The sequence below is a fragment of the Trichinella spiralis genome (genome assembly GCF_000181795.1).
Source record: "Trichinella spiralis strain ISS 195 chromosome Unknown Scfld1085, whole genome shotgun sequence".
Taxonomy (NCBI): domain Eukaryota; kingdom Metazoa; phylum Nematoda; class Enoplea; order Trichinellida; family Trichinellidae; genus Trichinella; species Trichinella spiralis.
In genome coordinates this window covers 26,803-49,571 of record NW_003528024.1, presented here as the reverse complement: position 1 = coordinate 49,571, position 22,769 = coordinate 26,803, and the positions used below count along the sequence as shown (strand labels likewise).

The 22,769-nt window shown below is 36.6% G+C and overlaps 10 protein-coding genes across 10 annotated transcripts; 4 read left to right on the top strand and 6 right to left on the bottom strand.

The window, feature by feature from the left end:
- Positions 1–131: 131 nt before the first annotated feature.
- Tsp_10822 (conserved hypothetical protein) lies at positions 132–747 on the bottom strand. Its single transcript, XM_003370165.1, has 3 exons — positions 685–747; positions 400–474; positions 132–368 (listed from the first exon to the last, which is right to left on the bottom strand). The coding sequence occupies exons 1-3, from the start codon at positions 745–747 to the stop codon at positions 132–134; spliced, it is 375 nt and encodes a 124-aa protein (XP_003370213.1).
- A 1,043-nt stretch (positions 748–1,790) lies between these two features.
- On the top strand, positions 1,791–2,184 carry Tsp_10821 (conserved hypothetical protein). The gene is given in 2 exon segments (XM_003370164.1): positions 1,791–1,858; positions 1,872–2,184. 2 exon segments carry the CDS (start codon positions 1,791–1,793, stop codon positions 2,182–2,184), a joined length of 381 nt encoding a protein of 126 aa, XP_003370212.1.
- A 1,740-nt stretch (positions 2,185–3,924) lies between these two features.
- Tsp_10820 (hypothetical protein) lies at positions 3,925–4,825 on the top strand. The gene is made up of 3 exons (XM_003370163.1): positions 3,925–3,929; positions 4,030–4,268; positions 4,692–4,825. Exons 1-3 carry the CDS (start codon positions 3,925–3,927, stop codon positions 4,823–4,825), a joined length of 378 nt encoding a protein of 125 aa, XP_003370211.1.
- Positions 4,826–5,646: 821 nt separating this feature from the next.
- On the bottom strand, positions 5,647–6,311 carry Tsp_10819 (conserved hypothetical protein). The gene is made up of 3 exons (XM_003370162.1): positions 6,137–6,311; positions 5,949–6,066; positions 5,647–5,755 (listed from the first exon to the last, which is right to left on the bottom strand). Exons 1-3 carry the CDS (start codon positions 6,309–6,311, stop codon positions 5,647–5,649), a joined length of 402 nt encoding a protein of 133 aa, XP_003370210.1.
- Positions 6,312–6,329: 18 nt separating this feature from the next.
- Tsp_10818 (7 transmembrane receptor) lies at positions 6,330–6,653 on the bottom strand. Its single transcript, XM_003370161.1, has 2 exons — positions 6,550–6,653; positions 6,330–6,483 (listed from the first exon to the last, which is right to left on the bottom strand). The coding sequence occupies exons 1-2, from the start codon at positions 6,651–6,653 to the stop codon at positions 6,330–6,332; spliced, it is 258 nt and encodes an 85-aa protein (XP_003370209.1).
- Positions 6,654–8,542: 1,889 nt separating this feature from the next.
- On the bottom strand, positions 8,543–8,995 carry Tsp_10817 (conserved hypothetical protein). Its single transcript, XM_003370160.1, has one exon. The coding sequence runs from the start codon at positions 8,993–8,995 to the stop codon at positions 8,543–8,545; it is 453 nt and encodes a 150-aa protein (XP_003370208.1).
- A 91-nt stretch (positions 8,996–9,086) lies between these two features.
- On the bottom strand, positions 9,087–9,453 carry Tsp_10816 (conserved hypothetical protein). The gene is made up of 2 exons (XM_003370159.1): positions 9,376–9,453; positions 9,087–9,335 (listed from the first exon to the last, which is right to left on the bottom strand). Exons 1-2 carry the CDS (start codon positions 9,451–9,453, stop codon positions 9,087–9,089), a joined length of 327 nt encoding a protein of 108 aa, XP_003370207.1.
- A 2,183-nt stretch (positions 9,454–11,636) lies between these two features.
- Tsp_10815 (hypothetical protein) lies at positions 11,637–15,970 on the top strand. Its single transcript, XM_003370158.1, has 9 exons — positions 11,637–11,750; positions 12,725–12,841; positions 12,909–14,031; positions 14,108–14,288; positions 14,387–14,527; positions 14,644–14,781; positions 14,840–14,995; positions 15,156–15,374; positions 15,466–15,970. Exons 1-9 carry the CDS (start codon positions 11,637–11,639, stop codon positions 15,968–15,970), a joined length of 2,694 nt encoding a protein of 897 aa, XP_003370206.1.
- An 800-nt stretch (positions 15,971–16,770) lies between these two features.
- Positions 16,771–18,177, bottom strand: Tsp_10814 (alpha-glucosidase). The gene has a single exon (XM_003370157.1). The coding sequence runs from the start codon at positions 18,175–18,177 to the stop codon at positions 16,771–16,773; it is 1,407 nt and encodes a 468-aa protein (XP_003370205.1).
- A 1,082-nt stretch (positions 18,178–19,259) lies between these two features.
- Tsp_10813 (conserved hypothetical protein) lies at positions 19,260–20,353 on the top strand. The gene is made up of 4 exons (XM_003370156.1): positions 19,260–19,581; positions 19,695–19,806; positions 19,835–20,240; positions 20,288–20,353. The coding sequence occupies exons 1-4, from the start codon at positions 19,260–19,262 to the stop codon at positions 20,351–20,353; spliced, it is 906 nt and encodes a 301-aa protein (XP_003370204.1).
- The last annotated feature ends 2,416 nt before the right edge of the window (positions 20,354–22,769 follow it).

The following is a 22,769-nucleotide window of genomic DNA, read 5'->3' as shown; positions in this document are numbered from 1 at the left end:
CGTTTGCTTGCCAGCTGACAGAGATCTATGTCCAGCACAGAGGGGGGGGGAGAGAGAGAAAGAGCAGCGATGCGAAATGACTAGTGTGGTTAGTGGTGTGGAATTTATGCGTGATCTTGAGAGTGTGATTTTTACCTAACAGAGTCGTGTCTTCCCACATTTTGATGCAAACACTTGAACAGTCGACCATGCCGACACGGCTTTGGGTTGTCGGGAAATCGCACTCGTTGGTGAAATTGAGCGGTCTGTTGAAGGCTTGGGATAAGAATGCCCACGCACTTTCGTAAAACGTCGACATGCAGCTGTAGCACCGAATTTTGTCTAAACACACGAACGATGGATGATGATATTGGAAATATAAAGATTAACTGGATAAAAATATGCTTGAAATTTCACTACTTGAAAATGAGCAAAGCGGTCAACCAGGACGGCTTGCTGATCTTGTGAAAGCAGCTGTATTGCGTTGATGAGCCTCTGCTTGGGAATTATTGATTTTTTTATTTCTGCTTTCTCTCCTTCTATTTTCTGAGAAAGTCAACCAGAAGGCATTTTTCAATTAATTCCACCAAAAACGCTATCCCTTTACAAGATTGAAATCATGAAACGTCAGATCACTACATAGCACTGCGTGTACGATTTAATTGTGCATAATGAAAATTTGGCAAAGTATCCGTTTGTAGTAACTAGGACAGATCGACCAATGAATGGTACGTCATCAGAATTGTACCATTGTGACAGCACACGCATTCTGCAATTTCATCACATTGCAATTCATTCTGAAATCAACATTCTGAAAACCAATTCCACTTGATTTAACAACAGCTTGCGTTTGCAAAGAAAGCTTGCAGACTAGTACATTCAAACAAACTGAGAAAAATGGTACTGAAATTTGTGACCAAAGTAGAAGAATGAGCAGAGATAGATGGTTGTTGTGTGTATTCACTTATGATTGAAGTTTAAAAAAAACAAAATTAATTTTGAAATTTAAAGAAAAAGAAAATGTAAATTGCAGTTAATTTATTATATAAATAGAGGCTTTGATGACTAACGATACGAATGCAATTCCGTTGTGATTAAGCATTGTTCAATCAGACCAAATCTGAATGAATTCGCTTTGCCTCTGAAGTGAACTTCAATTATTTTTTCTCGTTAATTATTTTCAGACATGAAATCAACATTCTAATATTGCGTTTTGTGAATACGAACGAGTACTGGACAGTTTGAAATTCTAATAGGAAAAGAACGCATTTTAACTCTATTGAGATTTTATGGTTGATGTTCAAATAGATTTCATCAAAGTGCAAACAATTGAAGCGTTTAATTCATGGCAGATGAAAGTTTGATTTCGTAATTTTCGTACGCATGACTGCTCTTCTAATTGCATTTTGCATACCGTTTTCAGTTTTGTGAATTTCTCTTCACACGTTTTTTTTTACACAAATACCGCGTAAAATTCTTTTTTTTATCCATTGACGTGTAAAATTTGTGCTTAAAGTTTCTGAGGGGCATTACTTAATTATTTTATCATGCCATTTTTACAGCATTGCGGCATATTTCAAAAGTGCTTAAATCAAATCAAACAGTTAATTTATGCGAATGAACAGTGTATTAAAAAATGTTTTTCTTTTTTTTAAATATACAACTTAATATTTCAGAATTTAACAGAAAAAATAAGCAATTTTTCATCGTGACTTTAAAAAGTGGTTTTCTAGTTTTGTCTCCTCCTCCTGAGCACTGAGCAGAAAATGACTGACAGTGAAACCAACCTGTGAGAATGATGTCTTCGGAAAATGGAATTTCGGCAGTGGTTGTTGTTTGCGCCCAACCAGCCGACCGACCGACAGCAATATAGACTGAGGTTAATATTGAAGAGAGAAGGTCCATGAATCTCATTTGGGTGGTGGTGACGGGTCGGTTTTGATTGTCGACCTCTTTCTAATGGAGAACAAGAGCCCATTCAAGACAATCAAAAGTTCATTGCCAAGAAATGGCGATGTGCCGGATATGGAATCGCGACGAGACCGCAGCGACGCACTCACTCACCAAGCAGAAGATGTAATCACCAGTGCTGAAGGCTTTGGCAGTTGTGTCAATCTGTCGAAAAGTGAGAAGTCCAACAGGACCGGAAGCAGCCGGCGCTTGTTAGTCTCAATCAATGCAAAGAAGGAACAACGCCTAGAGTAGAAGAGGCCGATCTGGGCTTGGCCAAAGGATTCGGCATGAATTATCATCACGCTAGCGAATCAATTGACTCAACGGCTAAGTGGAGCGACCACGTTGGTGGTGTTGTTAATCTTGTCGCAAAAGCGAAAGAATGTGTGTGTGTGTGTGTGTGTGTGTGTGTGTGTGCATGTGCGCGTCTGAGGGTAAAGTATGCAGATCTTTCTTTGTGCACATGTGTGAAAGACGAAGGCAAGAAAATCAACTGCTGAAGAAGAAGGCGTTCAATTTTACCACTACTACTCTGAACCGTACAAATGTATGCATTTTACAACCTTTTGTATTGTTTGTTTGCTAAACTATTTGTTCATTGTGATGACAGTCCTCTGAATTGGTGGTACTGATGATCAATTAGCATGTGGGTGTCGCTGTTTAAACGTGTCGAAAAGCAAGAAAATATCTTTAATGAAATTAAACTGCAAACGATATTAGGCTGAGAATTCAATAATGGGAAAGAATTGTTCGTCCTGAGTGATCGAACCTAAGCAGTCAGCCAGCAGTCTGTTTGTTCTGTTGTTAAGCCAGGCAGCCTCAGTTCGCGTATCTTTTCATTGACTCTTTATCTGCAGCATGTTCTCTCTCCTCTGCCATTAACACTGCGCTAACTGGCCACTTGGCATTTGAGCAAATCATTTAGTCACACACTGAGACGGAAGGAAACACTTGCTGCAACAGCCGAAGGTGAATTTTCCACCAGCCGAACAGCTGACTAGTCTTTTTATGTACAATAGTTTTATAATCTTCTTATTTTGCGAACGTTTTCGCAGCAGTTTTGCTTCTGCTTTTTTTTTTTTGAATTTTAATATTTTTTAAACAAATTCAGATTGATTAATCATTTCTGCATGTTGCTAAAAGCAATTCAATTCAAATCGTTTAGGAGATTTTTTTACTCTCCCAGGATTAGAGTATTATTTTTTGTTTCCTTGGAGCAGGATATACTTTCATAATGAATGCAAATTTTTGCAATTTTTAAATATATACCAGATTACAGAAATAACATGAGATTTAAAAATGGTCATATAGGCAAGGGTATTGCTTTTTGGAAAATCATCTACGCCAGCTGTATGCCGTATGACGACGTTTAATTGTATTACCAGAAGTGGGGAATTCGTTCGACTGGTCGTCAATTTTATAATAAGTATGTCTTTGCTGTTCATTTGTGCAAGTGGAAAATTTGAAAGAAGAGAAAATATTTAATTATCACAACCAAATTTCTTGCCCACATCAGATGAAAGTGTTGACTTTGTAAGCGTTGTACTTATCACACTGATTAAAAGATATTCTTCATTAAATGAAAATCAGCACATGAGATGTTGAACGAGCTACTTCTACGATATGATCCAACGCAGCAGAAAGATTATTTCGAATTTATTCTTTACAAGAAAAGAAAGACTAATTACTAGACAGTGGGATTTTTTTCATCAAATTATTCAGTAATTATGATTAAATATTTTTAAATGAAAAAATAATTCTGTTTACCTAATGCATTAGGCTGAAATGTTGCAAAAAAGTGAAATTGAAAATTATTGAATTAAGTTTTCAGTTTTCTTTTTCATCATGAAATGGAAAGCAATAGACAGTGGAAAATTGGAAAATGGAAAAAAATTCAAAATTTACTATGCAATATGAGACGCGTATTTTAGGTGGAAAATACCATTTACCTTTTTCATAAAATTGAACAGTGTCCTACTGTAATAACTGATAATGAAGTAATTTGACGAAAATGTTATTTGCTTTCAGTGTGATTTGTTTACAGCAGAACAGAAATTCAGTTATAACGAATGTTTTCTTCTTGTTCATATTTGAAAGGACAGAGAGATGCGCAAACAAGGAAATTTGCGTACGCACGCAACGTGAAAAATTTGCATACGGCTTTGCGCAGACGTCACAAATAACGACCGTTATTGTTAGGGAACGATTTCTTGTGATTGAGGAAAAGCTTTTATCCGTTGTTGCGTTACACTTATCAGAAAAAGATCTGATGAACGATAAGTCGATGCGGACAGAACCTTGCAGTAGAGCCTACAATTCTTGTAAGGATTGTAAAGGTAGAATTGTTGTTTTACTTCGATAATAAGTAATTAATTTGTTCTTTTCATATTAACATTGTCGGGTAGATGTTTCGTAAATATTTGAAAAATTAAAGTCACGACGATGATCATGGTGAGTTGAGATTTGCAATTCATATAGATGAAGTGTTTCATATAGATTCCACATACATTTTAAGCTATTTCTCATTTCACAACATTACTGCATATTAAATATCTGAATTGTATTTGCTGATTAATGTGCAATTTTTCATTTCTTATATCTTCTGGGTTTTCAAGATATGCAAGATCAATTATTTTGAAGAAATTTTATTGATCATGATGAATGACTGATTGAACAAATTTGTTAATCTATCAGTTGGTGATGACTGTTCATTATTTTTTGAAGAACTAATCAATCTTAATATAGAGTACGTTTTCAAGTATTGCTAAGTAATTCTGTGAAACTTATTGTTACTGTTTTTCATCACGGTATGAAATTTTTATTTTGCCAATTGACAAATGCCCAGATATTTTATCAGCATAAAACATTTACACAATCACTATCGGAACTGTGACTTATATGATCCGTTGAATACCGTTCAATAAAATATACAGTTCTTGAAAACTATTTTCGCACGATCGATGCTTAAATTCGCAATAACTATAAAATTGAATTTGTTAATTTTGTTTCTCCTCTTTTAGTACGAACATTTCTAAAAATAATTCTTTACAACCTACTTGTATATTAATTTTTGTCTTTTGCATGCTGAGTAAATAAATCGTGATCAAATTGTCCAATTGTTTCACCGTGATAATCGAATGTTCTCGCATGCGGCGCGAGAAGCTTAATGCGAAGCTCATTTCCGCAGGCGAATAGTAGTAGTAGTAGTAGTAGTAGTGGTAGTTGTAGTATATGAGGTGGTCATTTCTTGTGGCAATGTTTTACGCGCCCATCAGCCTTGGTGATAATCAAATCGATAATTCCATTACTTTTAAATTACCGGCATTCGATTGTAAATCGCTTTGACGTTTGTATTATGCAAAATGCACCGCTTGATCGGGCAGTTTTGTTCAAGTTCAACAGCCTAGAGACAAGACCGCTTCCGATTGGTACCCAATAGGCCTGCTACGCTTGGACAACTTCCTCCCTAACTGTTTGTGCTTATCTCTCTCTTCCCGCCGCCAATCCTCATCTTGACTTTGCCCGACTAATCCGGCAGATTATCCAATCCCAATGATTGTACAAATTATTACTGTGTGTGAATAAACAGCTAACTTAAGTGCAGCTTTAAGTAGCTAACCTTGGGCTGCAAAACGAACTGCCAGGTTATTGGATGATAATTAAATGCACGCTCAATTGCTGTCGGGTATCGTAAATCTGCGCTTTTATTGCTGTTTACCAGTCGTTGACGAAAGGAAAAGTTCTACGCGTTTGGCGACGGTCGCTTCGACAAAAAGCCGTTCCAATATGATTGAATTCGATCAGCCCATTCGCAACTGATCTTCTAAATGCCTTCTTTTTTCTTTTCATTTGATTTTGTTTATTAGAATTAGAAATATATGCACATCTGTTTGATTATTTTGATTTAGGTTTTTTTGTCTACTTATCATAAACAAATAAAAACAATTAAATATATAAATATTTTTTAAGTTATAAAACATCTGGCGGTTCTGATCGAGCGCAATCAGTGCATTAACTTAAGTGCATCTTGGGATTGTTTTCTGCTTGAAAACGTTTTTGAATAAACAACACAAAACCAAATATATAACTTGGAAAATATTGCTTTGAGTAATAATATATTCGCGAACCCCAACTCTGACAAGATAAATTTTTGAAATTTACACACTGCCTAAGTGAATATGTAGTGAAACAGCGAAACACTTACGCGTGTTGGTGGCATCTTGTTGTTGGTCGATTAGGTGTGGTGGTCGAAGCCGTGCTTGAGTAATGCGCGACTGCGCGACAAGTTCTGCAAACGGGATGAGCAGGAACAAAATAACAGCTAGCATGAACACAACCGCGCCCGGTCGACCCCAAGCCGGCCACTGTTGTGGATGCATGTAACAATTTAAACAAGATCAATTGGCGCCTGTACGCTTGTAAAGGCGGCACTGATTCATCAACAGGGGGCGTTGCCGACGCTCAGCTTTTCCATCCGCAGGATAGGAGATGAGCTTTCGGTTGATCGAATAGTCTCTTTTCATCAGTAGGAAACCAAATCGTACGTAAGCTCTGAATAATAATAATGAATGCATAAAAGAAGAAAAATTAAAACATTATTACAACAATAAAACGCACTGTTTCGAACGCGGTTTTTTCAAATTACGCTCGCTTGAAAACACTCGTGTAAGCGAATCTTGACGACAAAATAAAGCATATAAATATGGTACAATCACGACCATCCTGTGTAGTGCTTTTGCTTTGCAATTAATTCCAAGAATTGTCAGTAAATATTTTGTGTAATTATCAAACTGTGTTATTATTTCATTTGAATTCCACGGCAGCTATTTATCCAACTTCCACTTTCCCTTTCAGTATTATTTCTTAATTATAGAGCAGCAATTGTCACATCATTTTGGCAGTTATTGCGGCGCCGATTAGCCACTGATAATGATTGATGCATATTTCATGTGATCAGACGTGATGAAAGCTGATTTTATTGCATTAGAGCATAGAATTTGACAAAATATAGACTTTTTTCTTTTCAGATAAAAATAGTTTCAAATTTTCATCGCATGATTGAAGAAGTTATTCTGAAAGCTGTTTGTTTGTTTGTTTGTTCGTTCGTTATGTTGTTTATTTAGCATGTTACGATAGCAGTCAACTTGTGAGTTTGGAAAATTGTTTTTCATAGGTCTGAACGCAGCTGCTATTTATGACCAGAGCCATAAGAGTGCTTGGTTTGAAGCACGGCAAATTGCTGCATCTTATACGTTGCTGCTAGCACAGACAGGTGTGCTTTGATGCTTCGACTTGGATAAACGAACGTCCATCAAGCAGATGAAAATATTTCAACAAAATTTTCACGAATTCTAAACAGCACTAATTCACTCGTTGTTCATTGCAAAAGAACTTTATCATATAATGAATACAGTGTATATAATTGGAATGAAGAAGCTCTGAAGCTAGTGAAAATTGTTGTTGCTGATGGGCTTATTGTTAGTGCGGATTGGAACGCCAGACTTATTGAAAGCATTTAGCACACTATTCGCTAGATGCTATACCCAAATTTAAAAGAAGCTTCTTTTACTGAAATTATAAAATGAATGAGTGTAAAATTGTAATAGTGTTCTGTCTGCTTCAATGTTTTTTTGTTTTCTTATGAAAACAACTTCGCTCAAATTTAAATTTCAATATGCTGAATTTTCTCTGCTGGCCTGCTTAAAACCTTGATTTCGTTGACAGCGCGATTCATCTTTTATTTGGAATTCGGCATTAATCTCAGTTCTTGGCAATTGTTGAGTGCATTGATTACGTGCTCGCGGTTGACTGGAATTGCCTTTCACTTGACCATACATAGCGGATCAGTTTGGTCGATGACGGAAGGATTAAAGTGTAGACTCGAGGGGCTATTTTCAGTTTGGAATTTAGCTGAGCCTATTTCTCATAGTTTGCTAACAACGGAAACAACAATGTGCAACAAACAATGAAACACCGCAACTGACGTTCAGCTTTTTAAATATCTTCGCAAATTAGCCATTCTACGACGACGGCTTTCAACGTGACTATTGAAAAGCCCCTCGTAAAGAATTCCATCAGCTGTGTGTGCTCTCTTCCTCTGTCTCTCTCTCTCTCTACTTTTTACGACCAAAAAACACTATGAATCCAGATTATTATATACTTATGCCAATCAGTGCAAACACAGCAACAATCACGTATTTACAAGCACATTTTTAGCTCATTTTTTCATTCAAAAAAACAAAATGTGCAAAAGAAAAAGAAAAAAACAAATTCCAAGTTTAAAGTAATATATACATATACATAGTTTTAAAAGTTGGATGGAGAAAATTTTTTCTTTTTTAATTGTTGCTGTTGCAAATTGCAACTGGAACTTTTCAGACTAGACGAGAATTGCTGTTTTATGATAATTTCTTTAAACTTAAATTCTGCTTTAGTAAAGAAGAAAAAAAGAAAATTGTCCAGATAATAAATATACTAGAGAGATGATTATGCAAATTTGGAAATTTGGAATACGTGAAAGCAATTTGTGTGATAGGTGAAGTTTGGCGACGGTTTTGAATTTCACCGCGTGCGGAAAAGCAAATGTGATGTGCTTGAAAGAAATAGCACCTTACACGACGGCTCGAATTGTTCGCGGGCTTATTGAAGAGGAAATTCGATTCACTGATTTCAAAAGCAAAGAGCAAGAATTGTTTTTCAAAAGCGACATAAAAGTCATATGATTGTTTGAATCAATTGACAGGAGGACAATCGTCAACTTACCGCCCCGTCGATTGTAAATAAAAGGGTGAGGCACAGTGGGGAAGTATATTTGTAGGCGAAAATTGACTAGTAGTGAAAAAGAAGTGAAAATCCGTTGCTGGTTGTGAAAAGAGGCGGCTGGCGTTGGCTGTTTCAAAAACGTCGACTGCTGACGGCGGGCGCTTGATGGGCCCAACTCCCGCGAGCAGTCGAACAACGTCGCAGATGCAGATGCGCTTGTTGGCTTGCATCGATCATTCACATTTTCACTTCTGCTCGTGATCCTGCTCTTCTCAGTTTGTTGACTTTGGCGGCGTTGCATCACGTCAACCAAGCGGCTCCGTCGTCCCTTGACAAGCCGTTGCAAAAAGCAACCTTGTACGCGTGGGCGTGGTGACCACGGCTGGCGCCAATCAATCACGGCAGACCGTTTTCCACGGCTTCACTTGGTGATTGATTTTGAAATCACAAGCCCAAAAACGGCTCCAACTTGGATCATCCGGCTTTTGCAGGAACGGTTTGAATTCAATTGCCGGCCGCGTTGGGCTAATTAGTGCCAATGCCCGGCCAATCAAGCCGACCCTGGCGGCTTGACAAATTGATGAACACGCTATCGAGCTAACGATGTTGGTTTGGCCTTTTTCCGTTCCAAATCGATCCAACTTAACCAGACCATTTTATCAAAAGTTCTACTAAAAATACATTAGCAGACAGTGTGCAGTCACTGCAACAATTGTTGGTTGTCCAAGTTGGTATTATTGAGCGTTGTATGCATTTCATTTTTACAAGTTGAACGAAACAAACGATCTCGTTCAGTGTTGTTCAGGGGGAAAATTTTTCCCCCAAAAATGCTTTTCCCCTATTTCACTGCGGTACCTGACTTCACTTTGGATTGGATTGGATTGGATTTATTGGAAGTTCTTTGTCTACGGTGTTGCGTGACCGAACTGCACGTTGACAAAAGCCGTATGTCGACAATTAGTCAGACCCGACCGCGCCCTTTTGATCGGAAATTGCTTTGACGATCAATGACCAGCTTGATCCATGGAGAAAATGCGAAACGTACAGATTAGACGATCACATCCAGCACTGATTTGTGCTTAATTGGCCATTGCTTTATCCATAGGGACGTTTACAGAAACTGAGCAATCTGGACGTGATTTTGTAATTTTGCTCTGTTGAAAACCGATGACCGATTAAATAACGCAAGTTGTGATAAATGATCCTCATTTACACTTCTTATAGCTCAGGTAAACAGCCTATGCTGGCTTTATTGGCTGCATACATTTTTAACAAGCTTGTATTGCAAATTACTGATCAACAACGCAACCCAACAACAGCACTCGCATTCTGTGCCGAACAATATAATTAATCCAGTTTCCAACAACAAACAGAAAGAAAAGCTTAGCAAATTATCTTTTTTTCAAAAAAAATATCCGTCAATGTTTTGGCTGTAATGTTTTCTTTTTTTTTCAACAGCTTGTATCAAAAAATTTCAGTTACTTCAGAAAGAAAATTTTTGCCGTTTTATGAAGCCCTAGTTGTTGTTAGTTAGTAGTAGTATCTTTTTCTTCTTTTCATTTAAAATGTTTCATATTCATTATTAGCTATCCAAATAGAATGAGTTATTTATTGTCAGTGTTTGATTTAATTATGCATACATGTATCGTGTAGTTTACTGCTTTTGACTGATTGCAAATAAGGCTGTTTTCTATCTAGTTCAAAAGTATTTACTTCGTAATTACACCCAACTATGGCACTTTGATGGTCGTGAGAGACATTGAGAAGTGTATCTTTGAATAATAAAACAATGACATTGAATACAAAGTGCAATAGCATGAATAATTCAGCAGTCTGTTACCGCGTTGTGAGAGATAATTTCAACAATGTTCAAAAGCAAGCGAATGTGATGTGTGCTGATTTTTCTTTGAAAAATTAACGATCTGATCGCTGGAGAATTGTCAATGTAAAACCGGCGGAAATATGGGATATTAGTTTTTAGAAACAAATCTAAGCAATTACTTACTTCTGAGATAATAATAAAAAGTTTTACAGCCAGATCAATAGATTGACTAATTTAATTCTTGCTATTCATTCACTTGGAAAACACAATTCATTTTAAAGACAATGAAGACACGCTACTGCAACCTTGCAAATTTTATCATTCAAATGTGAACAAGAATAAACTTTTCTGAAAAAAAAATTTCCAATTATTTTCAAGCTCATAGCTTTTCTTATTCATTAATTGTCAAGCGTAACAAATCAGATGATAAAAAATTGAGTTTTACATTATGAAATCATTCATGTTTGTTTTTTCAAAAAACCCAATTGCACAATTACTGTTTCTCGCTACGTAGTATTTGATAATTAATAAAATATTTCAAAAGATGTGAAATGTGCAGATTTACAATATAACAAAGCTGCAAACAAATCAGAGCTGTAGAATTTCAGTTGATTAATTTTGATTGGAAACTTAATCTGCTTTTTCTTTTCACAAGTGTTAAAAATTATAAAAATATAAAAATTAAAAAAATAAAAATAAATTTTAATGTTTTTTTAAATAAAATAGACTGTTTTGTCAACAGTGCATTTGCAGATAAAAGAAAATTTACTGAAATCGTAAAGAATTGAACTTGATTGTCATTGATACGGTAATTTTCTTACTATTGTTGTTGTTGTTCCGAAAGTGGTGTTATTTTACGATGAGAGCATGAGTTTCATAATGATGATCGCTTTCTTTACTTTTGATATTTAAATTTTTCTAACAAAAGTATTGAATAATGATCTTACAGACATTTCCAGCTGTAAGCGCTTTCGTCGAAGCTGTTGCCGATGGGTCAGTTACCACTAAATAATTGGGTACGACAAGCTTGCCGGTTGTTTAATGGTTTTCTGACAAAGGTATAGTATTCGAATCGTTTACTTTGTAGTAGCATATATGTAAACTGTTTCAGGAATTGAAAATGAATGCGACCTTTTGTCCTGTTTGTCGTTCAAAAGGTTTGGTTTCCGAAGTAAAACCGCTAAGACCATTTGAAAACAACAGTCAGATTCTTTGGATGTGTGTTAACTTGCAGGTATTTTGGTGTAACTTGGTAGACTTTTTTTAATCATATAATCTGACATGTTAACTTTTATCTTTTACCTTTTAAATAGTCTTAAAACATTATTTAAATTTAGTTTTCTGATCATTCAAGTTATGCAGGTAACTAACTTTTTTTTTAATTTTAACAAGGCTATATTTTTATGCAGATTGACTGATAATAATTGTTTTTGAAAGAAAAGAAAAGTTTAACTGAAATGAGAAATTTACACTAAAGTTTTTGTCATTGTACTCAGCAGATTTTTCTGCCTATTATCTAGCTATCGTTCAACTGATGTATGCTTTCATTCAGTGATAAAATCTCTGTTCAAATATTATGTAAATTTGTTTATGTAGTAGATTCATTTCATTGCTTATAGTTAATATAAATTGATCAAGTTGAAGTTATTTTGAAATTGAAGTCTTCACTTTTTAATTTTTTATAAATTCATTGGAGCATGCAGTATATTTCTTATTATATAATATTTATATTTAGCAGTGGTAGTTGTGGTTATTATTCGAAAAATAAATACTCTTATGAATGTTATCTGCGTGGCGTCAAATGGTGTAGAGCTTCAATGTTTAGTTGAATGTTTGAATAAAAATTTAGAATTTAATTTGAATGTCCGAAATCATTGTAATTAAATTAACTGCTGGATGATTTAAAGGTAGTAACAATACAGATAATTTTCGTATTATTGAAAAAAAATGTTTAGCTTGATTGTGCTTTCTGTCATCTTTATATTTCATATTTGGTAAAATTTTATGAAGTTTTGTATTTTCATCATTTAGAGCATCTCCTTTTATGAATTGCAATTGTGCAGTGACAGAGGTGACAGTATGTTATGATCATCAGATAGTTCCAGTATCTGTTTGTATTGCAGTGTATTGTGTTATTTATTTAATTATGATTGAAGTGGTAGTTTGATTTTTAAAATGGAGTAATTACGGATTTGTGAATATTTTTAGTGTCCATATCCACTTGATGAAAGTGGCAATTTATGTGATAATTTAATATCTTCTGTTGCTCGTGATGGAGAATTAGCAGAGTTGCAGTACAATTCTGAAGCAGTTCTCATCGGTGATGTGAGTATTTTGAATAATGTGAATTTTTGGTAGATTTTTTTGTTTGATAATAAAGTTTTATTTTTAGCCAGTAACTCCTCGCTTTGATGCATCCGATTTGCTTCCAGAATATGTGGATGTTTTGGAATCGAAATTTTTATCCTCTGCCGTTGCAGAATCTTCCCATTCTGAACAGTTGGACACGGCAGCCAATTCTTCCTTTGATGAAAATACGGAAAAGTTTTTGAATACGGTCGAAACTTTTGCGAAATCACTAATAGTTAAATCAACGTCAACGAGTACGGATGTCGTCGACAAGTCCTGTTCTGATTTTGAAAAGCAGACTGGACAGAGTAAATGGATCGCTGACCATATTTTAGAATACGAAGCTATTTGCCCAGAAACAGAAACAGTTGCCACATCTGCAGTTGCTGGAAATAGTTGTGATATAGCTGATCTTACAGCTAGTGCATTTGCTGAGGTGAATAGTGGTTTTGGTGAACGAACACACGTCCAAAAGCACACTGCACAGATTGTTGACTTGTCTGAGGATCGAACAGATTCTGCCAGTACTATTCCAGAGGATTTTAAACAGTCGAATTGCAACGCCGACGAACAAAGTGTAGATATATCGTTTACGGGTGGTGAAACTGGTAGCACTGTTGAAAAAGTTGGCGTTGAAGTTAGTAATACGAAAGGGGAATTTCCAGTGTTCAGTGCAAATTGCACAGAAGCGCACAGTGTTGTCTGTGAGCAAGACCATTCTACTACTGTATGCGGTGACGAATTACTGGAGGTTGATCAGCTCGATGAGAGGGCTGATGCTAATTTGGAAAACGTATTTACATGTTCGAAGTTGAAAAATCCGTCTACCACTGATACGTCATTGTCAAGCGACTGTTTAACTGAAGTTTGCACTTTGGATCAAAGCAGTCAAATTTCAGATGTCGCCTCTAGCAGTGATCGACAATCGAAGAGGTATAATTTGAGATCATCTGTTTCGTTGAAAAGCTCAAGCCAATCTGGCGATGCAAATATCTACTCGCGTTTTTATCCCAACAGTGCAAGAACCTGGACTGAGTCGGTGGTATCAAGAAAAAGAAAACCAAATCATTCTAACAGCAATAAGTTGCCAAGCGGCCAACCTACTACTAGCAGCAGTAGCAACAGCAAAACCAACAGCAACTGTACTACTAGTAGTAAACGGAGAAGTGAATTTTATATATATATTTTTTTTTCTTTTCTATTTTTAACTCACCGAATTGTTGTAATAACTTGTAATTTTAGGAAAGCCTAAGTTCATAGATTATCATGAAAAGCACACTGAACGTATTAATAGTCTTTTGGGCGATTACAAGCGCTTAAACGCCGGTTCAACTTTTATGAAATCGTTGTACACTGTCGTTGCGGAAAGGAGGAAATTATCCAATCGTTCAGTCGAAGTGGTGGATCGTCATTTTGTACCAGCGTAAGAGAGAAAGAAAAATGGAATATATATATATATATATATATTTCTTTTTGGGGGGCTGATTTTTTTGTTTTGAATTATATTACTTTTTCTTTAAGGGATGCACTGTTTCCTGACGAAGAAGAAATGTCTGTCACTGGTTCTGATGGTAGAAACAATAATAATATTGCTCAGTGCTCAACATTGAAGCTGAACGGAAATTCTGAAAGGGAATATGGAGGTGCCGACAGTACATGCAGGTAAATCAAAATAGCAAACAGATTTTTATTGAAATTTTGATTTTTGCAAATACAACTTTGTTAATTTAAAAAAATTGTAAGAAGTTTCATAGTTTACTTAGAAATCGAATTTGTAGTGAATTATCTTCTGATGTTCGAACAAATTCTGCCGCTTCGTCGAATAAAAATTCTTCCGAGCAATCTTCCACGGATAAGCATGGCAATCGGTGTGGCAACTCTTCTACTTTCACTACCTCATCACGTTCATCTACTAAGTAATATGTTTAGCTTTAAAACAGTATCAAAATATCTAGTGTAGAGTTTTTTTTTCAGATTCCATTGTGAGCACTATGCATCAGCTGCTCCAGTAACATGCAGTAACGTTTTCTCAGGTACTCAGGACCATGCTGGTCATTCAGCGTTGTCTTCAAACAACACTTTTTTTGATAATGAAGTGAACTCTTCGCAGAAATGTCCATTATCAGTCAGGTAATTGTTGTTTTGATTTCTTAAGATTATTTATTTATGTTTTATACAACTGTTACTTACATTCGAACAGCACTTTTTGTTTCTTTAATATCTATCAGCTGTAACTTAGCAAGCTTGTTTAAGTCGAATAGTTCAGAAGTAGAAATCTGTGTATTTCTAGCTCTCAGACAAGTGGAGTTCGGTCTACAGCGTCCAGTGACAGTGTGAATGCAGAGCAACAGCAGCAGTGTTCGAGTGACAGTGGAGAAACAGCGCAGGACAGCAGCATTTTATCAGTGAAATACGAATCCAAAATTATTGACGATTGTAAATTGGTGCTGAAAAGGGCAAAAAGCAATATGCGTAAAACATCTAATGAAGAAGACGACAAATCATCCAGGTATTACATCCAGGCATGTAATATGTACAGGGGGACAGTTTGTGATTTAATTTTATTAATTTTCCAAATTATTGTTCATTTCATTTTAAAGATCCACTGAACAAAGGGCTCCAAAACCGAAAGGAAAGTTGTCATCTCCTGTACTTATGTCGGTGTATAATTTGCTGAATTCTTCGTTCAATAAGTTGAATGCTCAGAGTAGCCTGAAAAAGCCGTCGTCGGCACAAAGTTGTTCTAGCGCAGTTGTTACCGAAATGACCAATAATGATGCAGAAACACTACCCGAAATTGAAGAGTCGAAGGCAGAGAAGCAGAACACGGTTCACGACGACGTTGCTAATGAATCGTCGGGTGAATCGAAATTTGTTTTGATCGACAAAGCCATTGATGAAAAGGATAATAACCACGGTGCAGTTGCGACGGACATTTCGATGTCTTTGGACAACAGTCTGAATTTTCCAATATCGTTTGATGCTTTTCAGCAGCAGTTTGATTGGTCAGACGATCCTTTTGCCATGACAGATTCATTTTTAATTGAAGGCGGAAACTCCAACCAGGAAACCGATTCCAACGATGCTTTTCAGCATTTACTGTGATCTCTTTTATAAATATAATTAATTACTGGAAGTAAAATGTTCTTCCTTCAAAAATGATCGTGTGTGATGATGATGCTTTTTGTACAAGTAATTTGAAAAAAATTATCAGTTAAATATGAACAGAAGCTTTGTTTTTCCTATTAAAATATGTTTTCACACTGTTATAGTGCATCATTTTGAGTGAATAAGTACAAAAAGTGATTTTCAAGTTAAGAAAAATTCAAAAGGAGGTAATTCAATTTTTAGCAATATGAACGTGATATTCTTTTAAGATACTGTAATTGAATAATTTCAGTGTTAATGAAAGTGTCGTGCGGTTTGGTGGACTAGTCATGTTTGCTCGTTTTTGCCATCGGTAAGTGGAATTTTTATTTTCTTTTTTTTATTTACTTCTCTGTATAAATTGGAAAAAATTTTCTCTTTTTTAAATTTTCCCGGCAACTTCTTTTTTCGGTATCTGCTCAGCTTTGAATAGAATGTTCTGCGTTGAAAAACCACAGTGATAACCAGTTTATTTGAATTGTAATTTTTCTGCGTAAAATAGACTTTTGTTTAAAATTTCCATTGAACGATTTCAAATGTAATAACAACAATTGCCGATGGTTGAGTGTCGATATTTGCATTCGATAGTGATCGTAATAATGATATTTTGCGTGCGTGCGTGCGTGCTTGTGTGCGTGGGTATGTGTGTGTGTGTGTGTGTGTAGTATTCGGCAATCTTTAAGGTGTCTTTAGGGTGTTCAGCTTTGTTTAGTGTGAAAGTGTAAAATTTTGGTGTTTCGTTTTTGTTACCAAAGTAATCAGCGTAACTTGTGTTGCCATGACAGTGTTCTGATCTGGCCTGCGGTTGAATTTTTCAAATCCCAGAAATTGTCTTTCTGTATGATCAACTTTTTCAAGTTGACGTTGAATTGAACATTTGAATCGGTTAACGAGATGGGCATGCCGTCGAGGTTGATTTCGGCTTTCAAATCCACGCTGTGTTCGGCACCGAATATTTCTATCCGATCCAGTGTGGGCAGGGCGATTGTGTCCAAATAGTCCGCATGCGGGGCATGTTTTACGGTCATTTGAATCTTGGCATTGGTAGGTCGAACGATGTATTGTATGTGGAAAAAATAGGAATTGCTTTCGTTGATCATGATCGACTCGCCGCTGTCCCAGAACAACTCTCCAACGCTGGTGCTGTTGTTTTTGTCGACTGTGATCAGCAAATCCAACGGATTGGTTCGACTGTCGCGAGTGTTCAAAGCCGGCTTTTGCCGGGGAAGGATGTAACCACCTCGGACGTGTACCGGCACACAGCCGTATCTCGGCGATGAAATAGTCACGCGACCGGGTTGTTGTAAGGCGCCGGCAATTTCCGCCTCGTAGACGTTGTACCATTGAGCGGTGGGAAAATAGGCTTCGGTGTGAACGACGCCTGCTTGTAGTACCGGTGTTATGAGCACAGCCGGACCCCAGAGGAATTGTTTGTCAATGTGATGCGTGTTTGGATCGTTTGGAAATTCGAAGAACAACGGCCTGACTACGGTTTCACCTTTGGTGTGTGCTTTGTAAAACAGTGTATACAAGTATGGTAGAAAGTAATAGCGTAATTTCAGTGACGCTTTCGTTGCTTCAGCAACTGACTGCCATTGGGTAGGATCTTGGCTTCGTCTATTTTTACCATTGTGATTGCGACTGAAGGGATAAAAAGCGCCTAGCTGTTGCCAACGTGCGCACATTTCCTCATCGGCATCTTCTTCAAAGCCGCATATATCGGCACCGACGTATGGTATACCGAACATGTTGAACTCCAGAATGCCGATAATGCTGGCCGCCAAGTCAGCCCATTTCGAAAAATTGTCACCCAACCAGTGTCCAGAAAATTGACCACTTGTTGGAAATGTGGAGCGTGTAATTACCACGCCACGTTTGCCTGTTGCTTTTTGAACAGCTTCGATCGTTGGTTTTGTTTCACTCCAACCGTACAAGCTGTGCACGTCATAATGACGATACTTTTTCACGCCATCGCTGTGCTCTCCAATCATGCAGATTGTCTTATCGTTCAGCGTCGTTTTCCAATAATAAGCCGCTTGTGTAGCGTACGGTGGTGTGTCGTAGGTGTTGTTTGGACATCTTAACTGTTGCAAGTGCTTCAAATTTGGATCAATCACATACCATGGTGTATCTTCGTTAGTACCAAAATTTGCTGGCTCGTTCATATCTGTTTGAAAAAGTAACAATTTATGAAATGAAACGAATCATTATGGAAGTGTAATAATAATCATAATAATTATGTTTTATTTACTATCTGTCTACAAAAAAACAGCGCAGGACGCTTGTAGATTGCAGCTTGTATTGTCTCATCTCTGAATGGGAGGATATCAGTAGAGATAGTAGAGAGAAATGAATAATTTAAACACAACAAAGAATGGAATTACTATTTGGGGTGGGGAATTGTTTGAAACGAATTCGTCATTTCTTCTGATAAAATTTGCTTTGTTTTCAATAATGTTTGTGTGGAAATAAATTAGTATTTTTCTCATCATATTTCGGAACATACTTTTTTCAATAAAATAAATATTTCAAATTAACTCCTAATCTAATGTACACACCTCGAAGCTGAGCATAGGTGGGGATGATAAATATTATATTTACATAAAAACTCGTTATCTCGAAATGGAAATTTATCAATGTTCTCATAGTGCGTGCGTGATTTCTTGTAGTTGATCATTAATGAAATTGTATGCGTGATCATTGCCACCTTTGTGATGCAGAATTATTGAAGCAAAAAGAACATTATTATTATTATTATTGGGCAAAAATAGGTAATAATTAAATGAAATGATCAACAGTTGTGGACTATTTATCATTGGAAAACGGGCAAAATTTGGGCAGTAACGTATCATCAGAAAACTGGCTGCATGAAATACGCTGTGCTGCACTGATGCGTGAAATTATCAAATTTGTACAGTTTATCATCATCAATTTTGAATGCAATTTTTGTTGCACGCTGAATACAATCATAACAGAAACAGTTATTGAAATATTAAAATAGCGAGCCTTTTTGCATTCTTATCACGTGTCCATCTGACGTTGTGCAAATATCAATTTCAATGAGCATTTGTTTCTTTTATGGAAAACGAACGTCTCGCTATTTGTGCAAACAAACAGTTTGTTACTTTCTGAAGAATGCACTACGACTGTATTTGTCCAAGATGTTATTTCTCTTGTAAAGTTGAGCTGCATGATTCACATTGCGAAACAATTTTTAACTTTCAAGAAAAGAGGGAATGTTTTGTTCATGATAAAATTACTTACCAATCCAAATGCCGTCAAAGTTGAGAACGTTGTGAAAAGTGACAATTTGCTGTTTCCACCACGAGTGAGTTTTGGGATTCAGAAAATCCGGAAAGGCGACGTTGTCGAACGGCCACACGGTTCCGAGCATGATTTTTGTGCCAACTGTGGTAGTGTAATTGGCGTTCAACGGGGGGACGTATTTCTCATCCGGCCATGTGACGAACACGTTCGACTGTTTGCCTTGGTGGAAGGCCGGATATTGTTCACTGGCTACGTTGATTGCCGGATCGAGAATGAAAATCCACCGCAATCCGTTCTCTTTGGTTTTATCTACCAGTTCGGGCAAATCTTTGAAATTTTTCGAATCAATGGTGAAATCTTTGTTTTTGTCCATATAATCAATGTCCACGTATTGTACATCTTGGGGTATTTCTAGCGCTCGCATTCTTTTCACCAGCTCTTCCACTTCGGACGTGTTGTGATAGCCGTAGCGGCACAACTGGAAGCCCAGTGACCAGTAGGCCGGCATTGCTGGATAGCCGATCAACGTTTGATATTGTTGAATCACCTGACCAGGCTGTGGACCGACAAAAAAGTACATGTCCAATATGCCGCCAATTGTGCGGTAAACCAGCGAAGGACCTGGTCCAGTGGTGTATTCTTGAGCGCCGCTGTTGAAAAACAGCACACCGTGGCTGGAGCCGTCGTCGTTCATTTGCATGTAGAACGGATGCACACCGTACAGATTGCCAGCGGTCGGTGGATCCGCGACGGGTGGTTGGTCTCGGGAAAACATGGGCCACGTGCGGAACGTGCTGAGATCGTGTTTGAGATTTGTGTGCAAATTTTCGCCAAATCCGTAAAGATTCCACGAGCTCAAATAGGTGGCTATTTGCAAAAATTGGTCGGCATAGACCAAGCCACCGATGCTTGTATTGAACAGGGTTCGTTGTTGGTCGTGAATGGCGAAAGCGAACGTAGGGTGATTTCCAAGAACGACAAACTGTAACCGATTGGACGATATCTGAGCTTGGGGTTTGCCTTTCGGCCAGAGCGGCACAGGGACCTCGTATCTCGCCGCTGTTGCGTCGGTGATTTTGACGTGAACGATTTGATCGTTGAAAAATTCATACTGCACTTGCAACTGCTTGACTGGCTTGCTTAGCGGGTTCACTTCGCCGAGGATTTCCCTTCTTGTGAGAGTCAACAGACCCGGCTGTTCAGAAGTCACTGCATAGCCAAATGATGTGGGATAATAGCAAGAAGGTGCAGACCAGTTTCCTGTGGCCAACAGCCAAACGCATCCACGTCTGTGGCACGCATCTTCAGTAGGATTTGGATCCGGGTGGCAGTCGACACGCACTTGTTCGTCAATCTGTTCTAGTTCGGGCACTTGGGTTCCAGATGGTACATAGACGGCTAATAGGATGATCAGTATGACAAGCGCGGCGAAAGCGAGCAATGCATAAGGTACCCAACGACGTTTCAGCAACTCTTGCGTGTTCATTCTTTTCAGAGGATCTAATCAAGGCAATAAAGAAAAACAAATATTAGAAAAGCACCAATAATTTTTTTTGTTTCAAAATGATCAATGATATATATATATATATATATATATATATATATATATAGCTCACATTAGCTGCTGCTGAACGCCTGCTTTTGCTGCAGTTCGCAGTGATTGTATATTTCAACTGCTGCTTTCTGCCTTATTACAGCAACACAGCTCACACGACTGGTTATAGTTGGCAGTTAGCGTTGTCAGCGTTGTGTGACGATGTCGATGGCAGTTATGTTTGCACCTGTCATTAGTATAAACAAAAGCTTTTAGCACAAGCAACGCTGAACGTTTCAGCTTCAGAATGCGATTGTCTAGTAATTCAATTTTTCCAAGCAATAAATACAAATTGCAAAACTCGTTAAACAGAGCTTTTTACAGTTCTAGCTAGTATTGTCGTCTAAATGTCGAAATTAACCTCTGCTCAGGCTGATTGTTTGTCAAGCAGAGAGTAGTATTTGGGGGAAAAAAGCGCATTTTTTTCATTTTATGATTTTCAGTTTTGTACCAATAGTGATCACATTGATCGGTGATGATCATAAACCAGGTTGATCATTTTATTGAAAACTGCTTTTAACTCGCTTGTTTTCAAAGAAGCCGACCCAAGCGAACAAATAGCATCATCTAAACCAGTATTTGTATAATTGGCAATAATAATAATAATAATAATAATAATAATGGTCCATCAGAATAAGCTTCGGCTGTTTATCAAATATCAATCTCACTGTTGACTTTTCACAATTGATTACACTTTGCACCATTTTCCGTACAGTTGTAACTTGCATTGCGTGTGTACGCGCTTACATTGATTGTAGTTGGTTGTTCAGTTTTTATTTGTTTATTTATTTTTTTCCTTTTTCAAAGCATGAAATTGTTGCTAAATTTTATACATTTTTGCTAGTTTGTGACAAATTCAATCAGGCAGCATTCACAATTTTGTTTGTTGTGTTTATGATGTTCTCAGTCTACTGTAGAAATTGCATTTCAAAATATTTAATCTCAGAAAAACAATATTTTTCACGTTTATTTTATTCAGAAATCATTCATTCATATGATCAAATGATGTTTGACCAATTTGACATTTGAAGTAAATTCTAAGTGAAACTAATTTGCATAGCTCAGTTATTATACATGTATAAACTCTTTTTTACAGTATTTACTGTTTGACTGATGAAAATCAGGTTTTCTTTTCATATCACTCGTAATAGTCGCGGTCAAAGCAATAAATAATTGCAATAATACGGAAACAACAAAATATTGGAACATTTTATAGTTGTCGTAAATTTAATGCTCATTACTGATTTACAAAAATCATCTCAGTTTTGATATAGAATATTTTGTTTTTTGTAATTCAATTTATTTCCTGGACAACTGGTGCTTTGTTTGATATTTGTTTATAATATTATTTATAAAATTGTTGTTGCTGTTGTAATCAATCATGCTTTTATTAAAACAATTTCTAGCAAATAATAGCAAAATAGAAGGAAAAGGTTTTTAATGAATTGTTGTATGCGATGACGTTGCAACAAAAGTTAATAGAATATAAAATTAAAAGAAAATGGCAAAAATAGTGAAAAATTAAATTTAAAAATCAATGCCGTGATATTTGTGGTAATTTGAATTTTATTCTGATTATTATTAACATTTTAAAGTTCAAAGAAAAAAACATCGTTTCATTTTCTTGACAAATGATTTTTAAATATATTAATTATTTTTAATATTTCACTTGATCAGATCAATGATCGGAATTAAGTTAATTAATATGCTTTTTGCATGAAGTGAAAACGTTCTTTTTTGCATTGTGTAAATGAGATAGATTTGTGCACTGCAGTGATTGGAAAATTGACTGTGTCGAAGAGTGAAAGCTCGCTTCTGCTTGATCAAAAGCTCACACGGCTCTTGGATGTTGTTTTTCTAATTTGTCAACATTAATAAGATTGTTTCGATCAGAAT